General features: G+C 50.4%; 1 protein-coding gene across 1 annotated transcript in view; it reads right to left on the reverse strand.

Annotated features, from left to right (window-relative positions):
• LOC147110602 (protein shisa-9-like) overlaps positions 1-17488 on the reverse strand; it is a 188489-nt gene that overhangs the window by 64433 nt on the left and 106568 nt on the right. Inside the window, exon 3 of the mRNA XM_086002243.1 lies at positions 6402-6557. Coding sequence (XP_085858369.1) covers positions 6402-6557 — 156 coding nt within the window. The remainder of the gene's footprint in view (positions 1-6401; positions 6558-17488) is intronic.

Here is a 17488-nt window from a genome sequence, read left to right on the forward strand (position 1 = left end):
GATTTGGAATGCGCTGCCTGATAGGATGGTGGAGGCAGACTCAATAGTAGCCTTCAAAAGGGAATTGGTAAAATACTTGCAGGAGAAAAAATTGCAGGGAGATAGTGAAAGAGCAGGGGAGTGGGACTAACTGGATTGCTCGTCGAAAGAGCCAGTGCAGCCTCGATGGGCCGAATGGCCTCCTTCTGTGCTGTACTATTCAATGATTTTTATGATTCTATAAACCCTCAAAAGACCACTTTGTGTGTGTGTATACGCAATAGAAAGAAGAATGAACTTGCATTCATGTTGCGCCTTTCCCGACCTCTGGACATCCCAAAGCGCTTAGTAGATGATATTGCACATTCATGCCTGTATGAGCTATGCTATGCCCAGTTTTTCCCAGCGGGATACACTTAAATCTACTTAGAGGCTCCAGTCTACAGGTGTGAGCAGAAGAGAGTCAGAAGTAGATAGACTGGTTTCACAATTTGCATCATGTGATGTCTTGGTGGACATTGGTGCCTGGGGCTGCAACTTTGTGTGTGAAGTCATCTTGTTAAAATGCAATTCAGTTGCTCTATGTAAAGATTTTGCACTAAACTTATGCTGGTTGAAGGGTAACTTCAGCAAAGATCCTAGTGTGACAAAGTCATTCAAATTTGGATAGGAATGAGAGAAAAGGACAGCATGGTCTGGGGACAACAAAGTGGACTAAATGAATCTTGTTTTGCTCTCAAAAGTTTCCGTAAACCTTGACTTGTAAAGGAAATATACACTCTGCTTAATACATGATATAAATAATATTAAAGGGACAGGGTGATGCAGTGAGTTAACGATGCTCCTTTAACTTGAGCCTGAGTCCAGCTCAGATTAATTAGATGGAAGTCTTCTCTGCAATTGTGAGGATCCTACACAAAAGGAGTTTGGAACAATCTCAATCCAGCTCGTAATGGATGGTGATTCACAACATAGAACATTCCAGAAATCAGTACATAGCGGCACCAAACTGACAATCTCATTCAGTGAGGCCACAAAATGGCTGCCATGCAGAATGGAATAGTCCATAGTTTACAAGGTGGGCTAGCTCTTATGAGAGCGGGGCTAAAGGACAATGGGCTAAAAATTGGAGTATGCCTGAAAACGGGCGCAGGGATCGTAATGCGTGATCAGCCCACGCCCGTTGAAAGTAGTGCAGGCAGCAAGAATGTTGCATGCTAATTAACATGATTGATGTGTGCAGCCCAGCGATGAGAGCGCTGCTGGTTGGCTGAGCGCACAGCAGGGGGCCCAAGTTCGTGGGAGGTGAGCTCTATTTAAAGCTAGCCTCCAGTTTTAAACGCAGTCAGCACTTCTTAAAAAGGGGAGGTACATTCTGCATTCAGCACCTCATTATACTTGTTGTCAAGGCAACTGTCAGGCAGTTATGGCTCAACAGAGCAGAGAAAGGGCACCTAGGTTCTCAGACACAGCACTGGAAGCCTTAGTGCAGGGTGTTGAATGGAGGAGACGGGCCCTCTACCCGCAGGGTGCTAGGAGGCCCTCCAGACTCACAGTACGAAGGCAGTGGGAGCAGATCGCTGAAGCGGTCACTGCCAGCAATCTTGCGCCAAGGTACTGGATCCAGCGTCAAAAGAAGTTTAATGGCCTCACAGGAGTGGTCAAGGTGAGTGAATGCATCATCAAATGTCATATCCCACCATCTGCACCACTAGCCTCACTCACTGCTCAGTGCACCACACCCCCAACACTCACCTACCAACAACTGCAACTCATACCTCACATTCATAGCTTCACTTCACCCTCACACACTTAGCACTGCCACAAGCCTCACACCCACATCTCACACCTTGCACACACTGCCAGCTATTCAACCATGACAGGCACATCACCCAAACACATTGCACCGCACTCACTGACACACTTCTTTCTCTCTTGCAGGCCAAGGTGGCGCATAACAGGAGACAGCAGCAGCTAACAGGCAGGGGACAATCACGGCAGCAAATCCTGACCCAGCTGGAGGAGACAGTGCTGGACATTATTGGAGGGGCTGTCACGGAGGCTGTGGCGATCGGTGAGGCTGAAACCATTGACGATGACGGCATGCTCATACCTAATCCTCCTTCTCACATCCCCTTACCCCTCATCCCACAATCTCTTCTCACTCACAATCTGCTGATGGTGTAAGAATGCACAACTTGGTTTCCCAACGGGGATCTGGAGTTTCATTCAGGAGAACCAGTCTGATGATGCGCTCAAGGACAGCCCATCCGGAACATGGATTTTCAGGCTGTCTCCTCCCTTCCTCCTCCTCTTCCCGATGTGGTCACTGAACCTGTGGCATCAAGGGATGCGCCTTCATGATAGCCAAGTTGTGGAGGATGCAGCAGAACACCACGAATTGGAACACCCGCTCTGGCGAGTACTGGAGGGCTCCTTCTGAGCGGTCAAGGCAGCAGAACCGTTGCTTGAGCACCTCAATGGTCTGCTCGATGATGTTCCTCGTGGCAGCATGGCTCTCATTATATGAGTGCTGGCCTTGAGTGGTGGGGTTGCGGAGGGAAGACATCAGCCAGGTATAGAGCAGGTAGCCCTTGTCGCCTAGCAGCCACCTTCAGGTTCGACGTGGTGACTGGAAGATTGCTGGCACAGGATGAAGGCATCATGATTGCTGCCAGGATACCGGGCATTCACCATCATGATGTGCTGGGCGTGGTCGCGCACCAACTGCACATCAAGTGAGTGGAATCCTTTGCAGTAACGGAACATCCCACCATTGAGGTGCGGCGCCCGCAAAGCCATGTGTGTGCAGTCGATGGCGCCCTGCACCATGGGAAAGCCCTCTAGCCTGCCAAAGCCACATACGCGCTCCTCCTGCTTCTCTCTGTTTAGACAGAAGACAATGAAGTCCCTTCTCCTGGAGTACAGAGCCTTTGTGACCTCCTGGATGCAGCGATGGCCGGCGGACTGCGAGATGTTTGCTATATCACCTGTTCTAGTCTGGAAGGATCCGCTGGTGAAAAAAGTTCAGGGCCACAGTCACCTTGAGGGTCACTGGCAGAGCCAGTGTCACCCTGCTCTGAGGCTGCAGGTCTGGTTCCAAGAGGTGGCAGAGTTCTGTGACCACCTCCTTGGTGAAGCGGAGCCGCCGAACACACTGCTCCTGGCTTAGGTGCAGGTAGGAGAAGTGCTCCCTGAAGACCCTAGGTGGGTAAGGCCCCCTGCTGAGATCCCTCTTCCCCCTCCTCCTCCTCCTCCCTCTGCGAGCAGCTTGTCTTCTTTGCTGCCTCTGCTCCATCTTCCTGTCAAGCTGCAGTGTGAGGGGAGCTGCAAGTAAATCCCCATGACTGGGACCAAGTGGTGAACTCAGAGGCCTTCCAGTAGCAGCTAACGCCTTCCCAACGTCCAGCAGCACTCCCTGCACACTTTAACAACTTTTGAAATGTCTTCCAGGAGCCCAGTACTCCTACAAACTCTGCAAGAGCCAGTACAAAAGCAATAAGCAAGTTACCTTCAAGTTGGATATATCCCTTTAAGTAGCGCTGGTTGGGGGGTCCCTTGTGTACAGCTGTCCATGTTTAGGAGAGGGCGTTGAATGGAGCAGTAATGTCAAAAATGGTAGGTCGTGCGTCAAATCAGCGTTACTGACGTCACGATCTGCCTACTCTGCATACTGCCGGTGCACGCACGTACCGCCCACGCTATCGTCCTCACCAAGATGGCGAACAGTGCAGCCCACACCGGAAGTGGCCATACCTACCAGCGCTAAATTTTGCAGCCAATGTTGGGGCAGAGTGGAGGAGCTTTATATTGCAACTGTCTCAAACAATATCGGACATGAAAGTACTCAATGTTGATGATACCCATCACCTTTATTATCCCAAAAATGTACTCAATATGTAAATAGTTTTTACAAAGTGAACAAAACTTTCATTGTGACATCAGACATTGTTAATACCTACTTTTTATGCTCGAGTTCTTCCCTTTTGTTTTCTCATGCCTAATTCCTGGTATTTTGATATTTCTTTATACTTTTCTGACTTGCTTTCCCTTTCTCTAATAAACTGGCTCATTAGAGGCAGGGGTGGGGATTGGACCTTGTTGCGCCCATTTTTAAGGTGGGAAATGGGGTAAATAGTCCAACTTTGCAGAGCTTTGTCCTGCACACCAAGATCGCCTGAAATACGTCCGACGCCATTTTGGTTTGAGCGATATTCAGCTGTCCCTGGCAGCCGCCTTAAACAGGCATGTACTAATAAGGGGCCAATGCCAATATTGGTATATAATAAGATAAGGGGAGGTGTTTACTGGGGGAAAAAATGCAGGATGATGGGCAAAGAGCAGGAGTGTGGGACTAATTGGATCGCTCTTTCAGAGAGCCGGCACAGGCACAATAGGATGAATGGCCTCCTTCTGTGTGGTATGATTCTATGACATACAAGATTCTGCAAGAATATCTAGCCATGGAAATTTTAGACCCGTTTTTGGGCCTGAAATAATTCGGCGGCCCGAGGCTCATCCAAAATTGGGATTGGGGCTTCATCGTATTTCTTGGGGAGCTGCAGACACCATAACGGCCTTAAGAGGCAGCATCACCGTTTCAAAGGTGGCCAATTTGGGCTGGCTGCGACACCGGCAGCGACCCTCATATAGGTCCTGGGAGGTTCTTAAGGACTTGCAGAAGCTTAAAGGGCAGGTGTTTCTTGTGATCCAAGCAGGAAAAGAACATTGCAGAGCAGCGACCCACAGTAGTGCTGTGGAGCCAGGAGGAGCATTCCCCCGTCCCCCCGTGGTCTCTGTCGCTGCCCCGTGAAGTTCACGGAGGAGAGGAAGGGACTGCCAGTAGCGGGACTTTGGTAGTTTGTGGACGCGTCTGCTTTCTGGGCTGGGGAGAGGGTGGGGGGTGGCGGGGGAAAGATGCTGGGCTACACCTCCCGCCGTATAGGAAGAGGCTGCCCCCAGCAGCCTCATGTCAGGGAGGGACTATTGCATAACAAAAATTTTGCCCTTCATCTTTCAGGGCTTCAGGCTCTGATTCCCAGCCTGGACCCCAAATGGGCCTCAGATTTATCCCGCTGGCAACAAAACCAGGCGTACCTGCACTGACCCTCTGCTAGGTCCCAACTGAAGGAACTCCTGACTTAAGGAGTGCTCGACTCCTCGGGCCTGGTGTAGCTGGGCCTCAGCCAAGCTCGCAGCCATAGCAACAAGCTCCTGCCAAAGTTACAGCAGCAGTCTGCCAGAACAGCTTCAAGGTTTCTTTCTGAACCAAATTTCTGTGGAAAGCTGCTGTAATGAGTAAATCTAAAAGCAAACATATAAAGCAAAGGAAAGTTACTCGCATTCAATAACCGAAGATGTTCCAAAGTGCTTCATAGGCATCAAAGTACTTTTGGAGTGTAGTCACTGTTGTAATGTAGGGAAATGGGGCAGCCAATTTGCGCACAGCAAGGTCCCACTAACAGCAATGTGATAATGACCAGATAATGTTTTTTTAGTGATGTTGGTTGAGGGATAAATATTAGCCAGGACACCATGGAGAACTCCCCATGCTCTTCCTCAAAATAGTGTCATGGGAAGTGGCCTCGGTTTAACGTCTCATCCGAAAGACAGCACCTCTCACTACTGCACTGGAGTGTCAGCCTAGATTATGTGCTCAAGTCTCTGAAGTGGGGCTTGAACCTTCTGACTCAGAGGCAAGAATGCTACCACTGAGCCAAGGTTGACACCTTTTCTTCATATAATCCATCCACCGTAATGTCACCACGCCCAGAAAAGCAGAGTGGTGGATCTGATCTGCAATAAACTGACAAATACAGTATTAGCACATTTGAAGGGCTATCTCACAGACAATTCCTAAACATTACAAAAAAATCCTGTTTTTACAAAAGATCATTAAATGTAGCAGAGAACTTGGTAATAGTGGATGAATCTGTGTGAATGTTTCCCGGTTGTTACAACATCTCAGGAAATCATTGAAGCACCAAGATCATATGATTTTTTTTGTCGATGCTATCTACTTGTTTCATTATTCCAGTTATTTGGGATAATTTTTAGGCTGCGAGTAGGTAGTGAGTTCGAGAGCAAGCATTTTGGTTGCAGAGGCTTCAGCTTTCCCAGTGAACTCTGACCTGCCCACGGGAAGCAGTGAGTCTGCTCCAGCCAACCATGCCATGTTAATAGGGGATAACCCGCAGTGGGGCTTATCACAAGCGCTCAGGAGTATTGAAGACAGTTAGGAAGAAGGGGTCTTGAGGAGATCATGAGGGGGGAGGATTGTGGAGCAGATTTGGACACAATCGTTAGTAAATCCATTGGAAAGCCCATTAATCCAGACAAGCTTTGACCTGACACATGGAAATGGAAGGTTGCACGTAAGGTACATTTCCATAAGGTCCTTCACACTGCTCTCATTTACTTACCCACTGCTTTTAGCGAGGCATATTTATTCAACTCCTTGCCTGGGACCTGCTGATCAAACGAATGTGAGCCTTGCCCCAGCGTGGGATAGGAATGAGGTTGGGCCATCTGAGGGATCAGAGGGTAGGTTGTGCCCACATTATTCATCTGTGTCTGGTCTGCAAAATGTTTAAGAGAAGAACATTTAGATAGTGAATAATAAAAAACATTAATCACAATCTCCACCCACAGACATGAGAGGTGCTTGTCTTTTCATTTTACAGATAAAGCTCATTAGCAAAACGGTTGTACATGAAAAAGCACACAATGCAATGATCTCGGACTATTAATACTACCTACAAGGCCAATGGAGATAAACCCTGTTAATGTAAAATGAAATTGTTTCGCAAGAACCTTGTCCTTAGTCCCCAGCAATATTTCCATTGTGATTTCAATCCAGCTGGTAAAACATTTATATGGTATGCTAATATCATACACAGTGCAATACAGCAATAACATGAATAAAATACAATGAAACATTCTCAGTACAATATGTTTCTGTGGGGGTTGCGCATTTTCAATGGATAATAAATCCATCAGATAAATTAGAGATGCTGCTCCAATTTTGTATGTTTGCAGAGGATGGCAAGGGGGAGGGTAACTCTCCTTGTATAAAGAACAAAAGATGATCAGCACAAACCCAACAATACAAGCCCTAGGTAGGTTTAGCAGAATAATGCATAAGTCTGAACACAAGAGCAACAGCGGATGTTCCAACAGACTCATCTGCATGAGGTTGTATGCATTTTATTGAAGTTTTTGGGCTGTTACTCTCTTCACCAATTTGTTGTGATCTGTACATTAAAGGGGACTCATCTATCTGACACCTCATGTTGTTCTCTGAAATTCAGTGTGGAATTTAATTTCATCGAATGTCTTCTTCTTAGGCAGTCCCTCGGAACCGAGGATGACTTGCTTCCACATTAAAAATGAGTTCTCAGGTGACTGATGAGTCCAATGCGGGACCTACAGTCTCTGTCACAGGTGGGGCAGACGGTGGTTGAAGGGGCGGGAGGGTGGGGTGCTTGGGTTGATGTGTGCTCCTTCCGCTGTTTGCACTTGGCTTCCGCTTGCTCCCGGCGAAGAGACTCGAGGTATTCGGCGCCTTCCCAGATGCTTCTCCTCCGCTTTGTATGGTCTTGGGCCAGGGATTCCCAGGTGTCGGTGGGGATGTTGCACTTTTTCAAGGAGGCTTTGAGGGTGTCCTTGAAGCATTTCCTCTGCCCACCTGGGGCTCTGTTGCTGTGTCGGAGCTCCGAGTAGAGCGCTTGTTTTGGGAGTCTCGTATCGGGCATGCGGACAATGTGACCCGTCCATCGGAGCTGATCAAGTGTGGTCAAAGCTTCGATGTTGGGGATGTTGGCCTGAGCGAGAACACTAACGTTGGTGCGCCTCTCCTGCCAATGGATTTGCAGGATCTTGCGGAGACAGCGTTGGTGGTACCTCTCCAGTGCTTTGAGGTGCCTGCTGTACATGGTCCATGTCTGAGGCATACAGGAGGGCGGGTATTACTACTGCTCTTTAGACCATGAGCTTGGTGCCGGGTTTGAGGTCCTGGTCTTCAAACACTCTCTCCCTCAGGCGACCGAAGGCTGCACTGGCACACTGAAGGCGGTGTTGGACTTCGTCATCGACGTCTGCCCTTGTTGACAGTAGGCTCCCGAGGTATGGAACGTGGTCCACGTTGTCCAAGGTCTTGTCATGGATTTTGATAATCGGGGGGCAGTACTGTCTGGCGGGGGCAGGTTGGTAGAGGACCTTTGTCTTACGGATGTACAACAATGTACAGCACAGAGACAAGGCATTCAGCCCACAGGTCCATGCTCCACCTGAGCCTCCTCCCACCCTTCTTCATCTAGCCCTATCAGCACATCCTTCGATTCTTTTCTCCCTCACGTGTTTATCGAGCTTCTCCTTAAATGCACTTATGCTATTCGCTTCAACTACAAAGATAAAATGCAGCTAAATTTATCCTGATCTCGGACAGTCTCAGTGCCCTGGTTGAAGTTTAGAATAAATCAGCCGACAATTCAAATAGCCACAAGCATCTATTCAAGTTTCACGGTGAAACTTAGGTTACAGAAACCACTAAAAATTCGACAGTAGCATTCCCTCACCCAAATAGATACTAACAAGACTGCAATCGCCTATTCTGCTCAATAATATTAAGGGGGAAAAATTCGGATGCTTTGCGTCTCCCGTTAGCACCCTCTTAGGGGCTAACGGGGCGCAAAGCAACTAGTGCCCGGGCGCAGCGCCGCCAACACCTCCCGCGAAATTCAGCAGGAGGTTAGTGGCGGTGCTAACCATTAGTGCCCCGCGGCGCTGCGCCGCCGGCGATGATGTCATCGCCGTGAGCAGCACCCCGCTCACGCCCTGGCTGCGATCTTCGGTAGCACCCTCTGACTTACCACCAGACGCTATGACGGGGTCTGGGGGGCCTACCTGCGGCTGGGGCGGCGCTATTTAAAGGCGAGGTGCCGGGCAGCCATTTTTGTTGCTGCCCATCTGCCAGCACCTGCCCCCGCTCCCGTCCCCGGCCTCCTGACCCGCCCCCCCCCCCCCGCGGAGTGCCGGCTGTGCTCCGTGAGCCCGGCACTTCTCGAGTGCCGGGCTCTTTTGCCAGCACACCGATCCCCGGTGGCCCAGCTGCGCAAGGCCCCTCCCTTTTAAGAAGGGGAGGAGGGCCTGCAATACCGCGACGTGACATGCCGCAGCACAACGTAGCGCCGTGATATTCCCTTGCTGCGCCCCAAGAGGGAGGCGGGGAGCTTCCAGTAGCGCCCCGCATCCCTCTTTGGGCGCTACCACTCAATTTCGGCCACGGGGGCGCTAATTTTTCCGGGGCGCGACTCAATTTCTCCCCCTAAGAATTGATATTTAACAGTGACTACACTTCAAAAAGTACTTCATTGGCTGTAAAGCGCTTTTAAACGTCCGGTGGTCGTGAAAAGCGCTATATAAATGCAACTCTTTCTTTCTTAACGTTTTAGACACTAGTTTAATTTGACCTTGCAACATTAAACAGAAACACATTTTGCATGTGCATTTTGAAAACTTCAGAAGGTAACAGTTACTGAAGAGATTAGTTACTAGAAAGCACTACGGGGTGGATTTTCACTTTAACCGGCAAGTGCAATACAGGCAGCAGCTGATTATCTGCCTGTTTTACACACCATTCATTTCCATTGACTGCAATCTGCCTACCTGCCTGCTCTGACTGGCAGAACCTCTCCAACACGGACTGGTGGAGGAGTACTAGACTCTCGCTGCTGTCTTTCCACACAGCTGTAAAGAAGACTTTATTTTTTCACAAAAACTTTTGTGACATTGAGTTTATTTCCCCCCAGCTTTGGACAAGCAGCTATGAAGAGATTTACCTGGATGCAGTGTGCCCTGCCAATCATTCTACTACAAGGAACTACGAGGTTCTCTGAACCATCCGCCTCTCTTGCACATCTTGAGAAATGAGATGTCAAGAGCTTGTTGACGTTCGCAGTTTACATCCGCTGAGTATGGCTGTTGAAAAATGAGTCTTTCCACTCAACAACCAGGCAGCAAGGTGAACTAGAACTCCTGTGTGTTGACATTTAAACCTTGTTAAGTGATTAAAATAAAATTTTCCAAAGACAAAAGGCAAAGGGTCAGGCTTTGTTTCGGGCAGGTGGTAAAGGCTAAATAAAAATGTTAATTGAGCTGCGGCTTTTATTTTCCATGGGCAATGGGAAGCTCAGTGTTTGTACATTTAATATTCTGCTGGAGGTATTCAGCCATTTTTCAAGGGAAAAAAATAGTGGCATAAAAGGAGGGATGCCCAACTCAGCAGCCAAGTACAAACAAGATGAAAAAATAAAAGGCCATTAGATTAATTCGCTCCAAAAGACTACACGCTGTTTTCCAGCTTGCAGAGTTTATACAATCAGGTGAACTTCCAGGAAGATAAATCTCATGCTGGTTTCAGTGCTGTGCACCCTCGAAGAATCAGCGACCAAAAACCCTCTCAGCTCTCAAACAACTCCTGGGTTGCTCGCAGCAATGCCGGGGAGATCACAGGGCCTCATTTTTGGCTGGGGACTCTGTAGGCCCATGTGTTAATCTGGCCCTGGAGCGGGATTATATAAATATAGGAAATAGGAGCAGGAGTAGGCCATATTGCCTCTCGAGCCTGGTCCGCCATTCAATAAGATCATGGCTGATCTTCGACCTCAACTCCACTTTCCCGCCCAATCCCCACATTCCTTAGAGTCCAAAAATCTGTTAATTTCAGCCTTGAATACACTCAACAGCTGAGCATCCACAGCCCTCTGGGGTGGAGAATTCCAAAGATTCACAGCCCTTTGAGTGAAGAAATTTCTCCTCATCTCAGTCCTAAATGACCAACCCCTTCTCCTGAGACTGTGCCCCCTAGTTCTAGACGTTCCTGTGGTGTATGTGCCTTTAAGAGCCCCCTGTGTACTATAATGCCGGTAATGGCCACTCAGGCTATATAAGCCTGTATAGTGTCTTGTATCTGTTAGTTCTCCTCCAGACTTTGTTCAGTAAACACCTGTGAAACCAACTCCTGCATTCCGTGTCTCCATTAACACACGGATACAACAGTGGCGACGAATTGGAAATGGACTTACCTGCAATTCGGCAGCACCTCAAGGAGATCGATTCCTCAGACAAGTCCTCAGAAGTCGAAGAAAAGGACAAGAAAGAAAAAAAAAACTGTGGTTTCACCAGCTAGCCGAGCTGGTGGCAGGTACTGCAATAATCCTTCCTGGGCGGCGGGCTGGGGCTCCATCGGCTGGCTCTGCAGCGGTGCCGAGCAGCGAAGGCGGAGGCAAACAGAGACAGAGGGTGGAGCACTCGGGAGACAGCCGGCGCTGCAAAGCAGGTCGGCATTCGGACCAAGCAGAGGGAGGGAAAAGTCCCAGAGAGTCCGGCGGGAACGAGTCTCCACCTATTGAAAATACCTGTGTAAATAAAAACCGCGGAGAACAGCGTTGTCAGCAGCGGCAGCGGCGGGAAAGCGCGGGAGGCGCCATTTTTTTCTGCGGGGAAGAAAGGAAAGCGCGGGAGGCGCCATTTTTTTTTCAGGATGCCTAAGACTGGCAATATTACTGCTTTCGATAGCGATATAGAGGATTGGACCACATATGTGGAAAGAGTGGAGGTATATTGCACAGCAAATGAAATAGAGAATGATAAAAAGGCATCAGTACTTCTAAATCTAATGGGCGCAAGGACATACGGGCTGTTACAAAACTTAGTCACTCCAGCCAAACCGAGCGACAAGAATTTTAAGGAGATTGTTGATACCCTACAGGAGCACTTAAACCCAACACCGCTGTTGATAGCGGAACAATTCAAATTCTTCAGGAGGAATCAGCACAAGAATGAAAGTAACGCTGATTACCTCACCGAATTAAGGAAGCTGTCAAAGCACTGCCAATTCGGGGCAGGACTGGCAGATTCTCTTCGAGACAAATTCGTCTGCAGTCTCCTAAGTGAAGGAACACAGAAAAGGCTACTTTCTGAGAAAGATTTGACACTGGACAAGGCTTTCAGTGTGGCTGTATCATACGAAGCAGCCACAAGAGGAGCTGCAGAGATACAGCAAAGGCCACAGGAGTTCGGCACCCATGAAATGACACAGGGTTTCGAGAGATCTTATCGCTGCGGCAGATCCACCCATAACCAGAGGGACTGCTGGTTCAAGGACAAAGCATGCAGGCAATGCGGAAAGATTGGACACATTGCACGTGTATGCCGATCTGGAAAAAAAAAATCCACAGACAGGAAAAAAATCAATAAGGAAAAGTACAGAAAGGTACAAATGATGACGGACAGTAGCTCCGAAGACCAGAAGAGCGATAGCGACTCCGGAAACAAGAGACTAAGCTGTCTCAAATTACATAATGTAATTGCCAAAGAAGATTACCAGACCATTTGGGTTACCCTCACGATAGCGGGGTCCCCAGTTAAAATGGAGCTAGATACAGGATCAGCTCTGACCGTCATAAGTCGACAGGATTACGAGCGGCTATTTCCGCATATACCTTTGAAAGACACATCCATTATCTTGAAAACATATACGGGGCAGAAAGTATACCCCAAAGGGAAAATAAGGGTGCCTGTTGTATACAACGGCAAGGAAATACAGAAGTTGTATTTATACGTTCTGCAAGATGGTGGTCCACCGCTGTTGGGACGTGAATGGATCAGGAAGATACGTTTAGACTGGCACTCCATTCAAGCACTGACGGTGACTAGTAAGAAAAAAAATGATGATGACGTCATATCTGAACGATTAAAAGACATCTTGGCCAACGCCAAGGAAGTGTTTCAACAGGAACTAGGAAACTTGAAAGGCGTCACCGCCTCAATAAAAGTGGAAGATGCGGCAATTCCCAAGTTTTTTAAGGCAAGGCCGGTGCCATACGCAATTCGTCCAGCAGTCGAGGCAGAGCTGGAGAATTTGGAAAAGGCAGGCGTATTATCCAAGGTAGATTGGAGTGAGTGGGCAACACCCATCGTCCCGGTCATGAAGAAAACGTCGAATAATGATAAATCTGAAGAACAGAGAAAAATTCGCATCTGTGGGGACTTCAAGGTGACTGTAAACCCGGTCCTTCACATGGTACAGTATCCTCTTCCGAGGATAGAAGATATTTTCGCCTCACTATCCGGAGGGAAATGTTTCACCAAAATTGACTTGGCACAAGCATATCTACAGATGGAGGTTGAAGAGGCCTCTAAAAAGTATCTCACGATAAATACACACAAAGGCCTGTACCAGTACAATCGACTGGTTTTCGGAGTAGCATCAGCTCCAGCTATCTGGCAAAGAGCTATGGAGCAAGTCCTCCAAGGGAGTCCGGGGACTCAATGCTACCTAGATGACATCCTTGTAACAGGAGAAAACGACAACGAGCACCTTGCCAATTTGGAGCAGGTGCTCACTAGGCTGAAAGAACGGGGCCTATGAGCAAATCGCCCCAAGTGCGAATTTTTCCAGAAACAAATATCATATTGTGGCCACATAATTAACGAGGAAGGGTTGCATAAGTCACCTGAAAAAATTGAAGCGGTCATAAAAGCCCCAGCACCTGAAAATGTCTCACAATTAAGGTCGTTCCTGGGATTGATAAATTACTATTGTGGTAAACCACTGTCATACCTGTCTGTGTCTGTATGTGTATTCCACTAGGTACAGGTCTGGACATGCCTCGGCTGACTCCTCCCACTATTCCAGGTATATAAGTGACTACCTCCCAGTCCCTTAGTATTCTGGACGGGTCGACCACTCGAGACAAGACCTTCATTCTTTAGTTAATAAAAGCCTGATTGTTACTCGCTCAACCTCAGTCTTTTGAGTAATTGATGGCGCATCAATTTTATTAACTAAATTTTTTATAATGGAGAAGATCCTCACACCAGCATGCCTGGACCTGGACAGTCGGGAAGCGGACGCTTCCACCAAGTTTGCTCACTGGCTCACGTGCTTCGAGACATTCCTGACTGCCTCCACTGCGGTCGAAACGGATGCGGACAAACTGTCTGTCCTGTTCTCCAAGGTGAACCACCGAGTGTACTCAGTCATCCGGGACGCGACCTCGTACACAGCCGCCCTCCAGCTCCTCAAGACCCAGTACACGCGCCCTGTGAACGAAGTATACGCTAGGCACCTTCTGGGGAGTCGCAAGCAACAACCTGGGGAATCGACTGAGGAATACCTCCAAGCACTGTCCGTGCTTGGCCGGGCCTGTGGGTGTAAGGCGGTAACGCCCACTAAGTACACGGAGGAACTGATCCGGGATGCCTTCGTAGCGGGCCACAGGTCCAACTACACCCGACAGCGACTGCTGGAGCAGAGTGACCTCACCCTCGACAAAGCCTCCGACATCGCACTAACGCTGGACGCAGCCTTCCGGGGCATGGATGCCTACTCCTCTGCACCGTGGATGCCGCGGGGAACGACAACCTGGGACACGGTAGGACAGCCCCATAGCACCGTGCCACCCCAGCCACAGCCCAACAACGGCCCAACTACCGCAGCAGTGTCCCAAAGCCAGACAGCAGTATCCCAAGGCCAGAAATGCTACTTCTGTGGCCAGGCCAAACACCCCAGAGCGCGCTGCCCGGCGAAGAATGCGACCTGCTCGGGCTGCGGGAAAAAGGGACACTACGCCAGCGTCTGCAAGGCCAAAGCCACCCCGAACGCCAGCAGCGCCGCGTGTGGGCCGTGCGAGCCGCCATCTTGGGCCTCCCCAGCCATGTGCGAACCACCGCAGCAGCAGCCATCTTGGACGACTCCAGCCACATGGGAATCATGGACGCCGCCATCTTGGACACCAGCCGGGACGCAGCAGACCGCCAACCCCCCCCCATCTGATACTCGCAGCGACACACCGACCCCTACGCTGGCCTCTGTGACGCTGGACCAAACGAGACCGCACCAGCTAGCTCGGTCCAAAATGGACGTTAAGGTAAACGGCCATGCAATAAACTGCCTTTTTGACTCCGGGAGCACAGAGAGCTTCATCCACCCCGACACGGTGCGGCGTTGCTCTCTCCCAGTCCTGCCTGCGCACCAGCGGATTTCTATGGCCTCCGAGTCCCAGTCAGCGGACATTGGCGGCTACTGCGTGGTGACACTAGTAGTAGACGGGACTGTGTTCAATAATTTTAAACTCCTGGTCCTGCCCGACCTCTGCGCTGCCGTTCTACTGGGGTTGGATTTCCAGTGCCACCTCAAAAGCGTTACGATGGCATACGGTGGCCCCCTCCCCCCACTCACAGTCCGCAGCCAGCAGCCTCCAAATTGCCCGCCGCGCACCAGATGCAACCTCTCCACACTCAGAGTCCCACCCCCCCCACTGTTTGCTAACCTCACCCCCGACTGTAAGCCCATCGCCACAAAGAGCAGGCGATACAGTGCCGGGGACAGGGTTTTCATCAAAACCGAAGTGGAACGGCTCCTGAAGGAGGGGATTATTGAGGGCAGCACCAGCCCCTGGTGAGCCCAGGTTGTGGTCGTTAAGACCGGCGAGAAACAACGCCTGGTCATCGACTACAGCCAAACAATAAACCGCTACACCCTGCTGGACGCCTACCCACTCCCCCGCATAGCTGACATGGTCAACCAGATCGCGCAGTACCGCGTCTTTTCGACCATTGACCTGAAATCAGCGTACCACCAGCTCCCCATCAGCCCTGAAGACCGCCAGTATACTGCTTTTGAGGCAAACGGCCGCCTCTATCACTTCCTTAGGGTTCCCTTCGGCGTTACCAACGGGGTCTCCGTCTTCCAAAGGGAGATGGACCGGATGGTCGATCAAAACGAGCTGCAGGCCACTTTCCCTTACCTAGATAATGTGACCATCTGCGGCCATGACTTGCAGGACCATGACGCAAACCTCGAGAAATTCCTCCACACCGCCCAACTCCTGAACCTGACATATAACAAGGAGAAGTGCATATTCCGCACAGACCGCCTCGCCATCCTTGGCTGTGTTGTAGAACACGGGATCATCGGTCCCGACCCGGACCGGATGCGTCCCCTTATGGAACTCCCACTGCCCCACTGCCTAAAAGCTCTGAAGAGGTGCCTAGGGTTTTTTTCCTACTACGCTCAGTGGGTCCCCTACTATGCAGACAAAGCCCGTCCGCTGATCAAGTCCACCTCTTTTCCCGTGACGGCAGAGGCCCGCTTAGCCTTCCACCGTATCAAGGAAGACATTGCCAAAGCCACCATGCACGCAGTGGACGAATCCATTCCCTTCCAGGTGGAAAGCGATGCGTCTGACTTCGCTCTGGCCGCCACCCTTAATCAGGCGGGGAGACCTGTGGCATTCTTCTCACGAACCCTCCAGGGCCCGGAGACCAGACACTCCGCGGTCGAGAAGGAGGCCCAGGCTATCGTGGAGGCTGTGCGTCATTGGAGGCACTACCTGGCCGGAAAACGATTTACCCTGCTCACTGACCAGCGTTCAGTTGCTTTTATGTTCAACAACAAGCAGAGGGGCAAAATCAAAAATGACAAGATCTTGAGGTGGAGAATCGAACTTTCCACCTACAATTACGAGATCTTGTACCGGCCTGGGAAGCTCAATGAACCCCCAGATGCCCTATCGCGTGGCACCTGCGCCAGCGCGCAGATCGATAGGCTGAGGGCCCTCCACAATGACCTCTGCCACCCGGGGGTCACCAGGTTCTTCCACTTCATCAAGGCCCGCAACCTGCCTTACTCCATCGAGGAGGTCAGGACCATGACCAAGAACTGCCAAGTCTGCGCTGAGTGCAAACCGCACTTTTATAGACCAGACAGAGCCCACCTGATAAAAGCCACTCGCCCTTTCGAACGCCTGAGCGTCGATTTCAAAGGGCCTCTCCCCTCCTCCGACCGCAATGTGTACTTCCTCAACATCATTGACGAGTACTCCCGGTTCCCGTTTGCTATCCCCTGCCCGGACATGACCAGTGCCACGGTCATTAAATCTCTGAACAGCCTCTTCACCCTGTTCGGTTTCCCCAGCTATATCCATAGCGACCGGGGCTCATCGTTTATGAGCGACGAACTCCGCCAGTACCTGCTCGCTAGGGGTATAGCCACAAGCAGGACCACCAGTTACAACCCCCGGGGGAACGGACAGGTGGAAAGAGAGAATGCAACTGTTTGGAAGGCCGCCCTACTAGCCTTAAAGTCTAGGGGCCTTCCGACCTCCCGCTGGCAGGAGGTGCTCCCCGATGCGCTCCACTCGATTCGGTCACTTCTCTGCACTGCCACCAATGCCACCCCTCACGAGAAAATGTTTGTCTTCCCAAGGAAGTCCACATCGGGGACATCGTTACCGCCATGGCTGACGTCCCCAGGGCCGGTACTACTGAGAAGACACGTGAGGGCCAATAAAATGGACCCCCTGGTCGAGAGGGTCGACCTCCTCCACGCCAACCCCCAGTACGCTTACATTGCGTACCCGGACGGGCGGGAGGACACAGTCTCCATACGAGACCTCGCACCCTCGGGGACCGCTGTAACCCACTACCCATTACCACCCCCCCC

The sequence above is a fragment of the Somniosus microcephalus genome, chromosome 11, assembly GCF_052327205.1.
Source record: "Somniosus microcephalus isolate GS21.2 chromosome 11, FLI_Smic_1.0, whole genome shotgun sequence".
NCBI classification, from domain to species: Eukaryota; Metazoa; Chordata; class Chondrichthyes; order Squaliformes; family Somniosidae; genus Somniosus; species Somniosus microcephalus.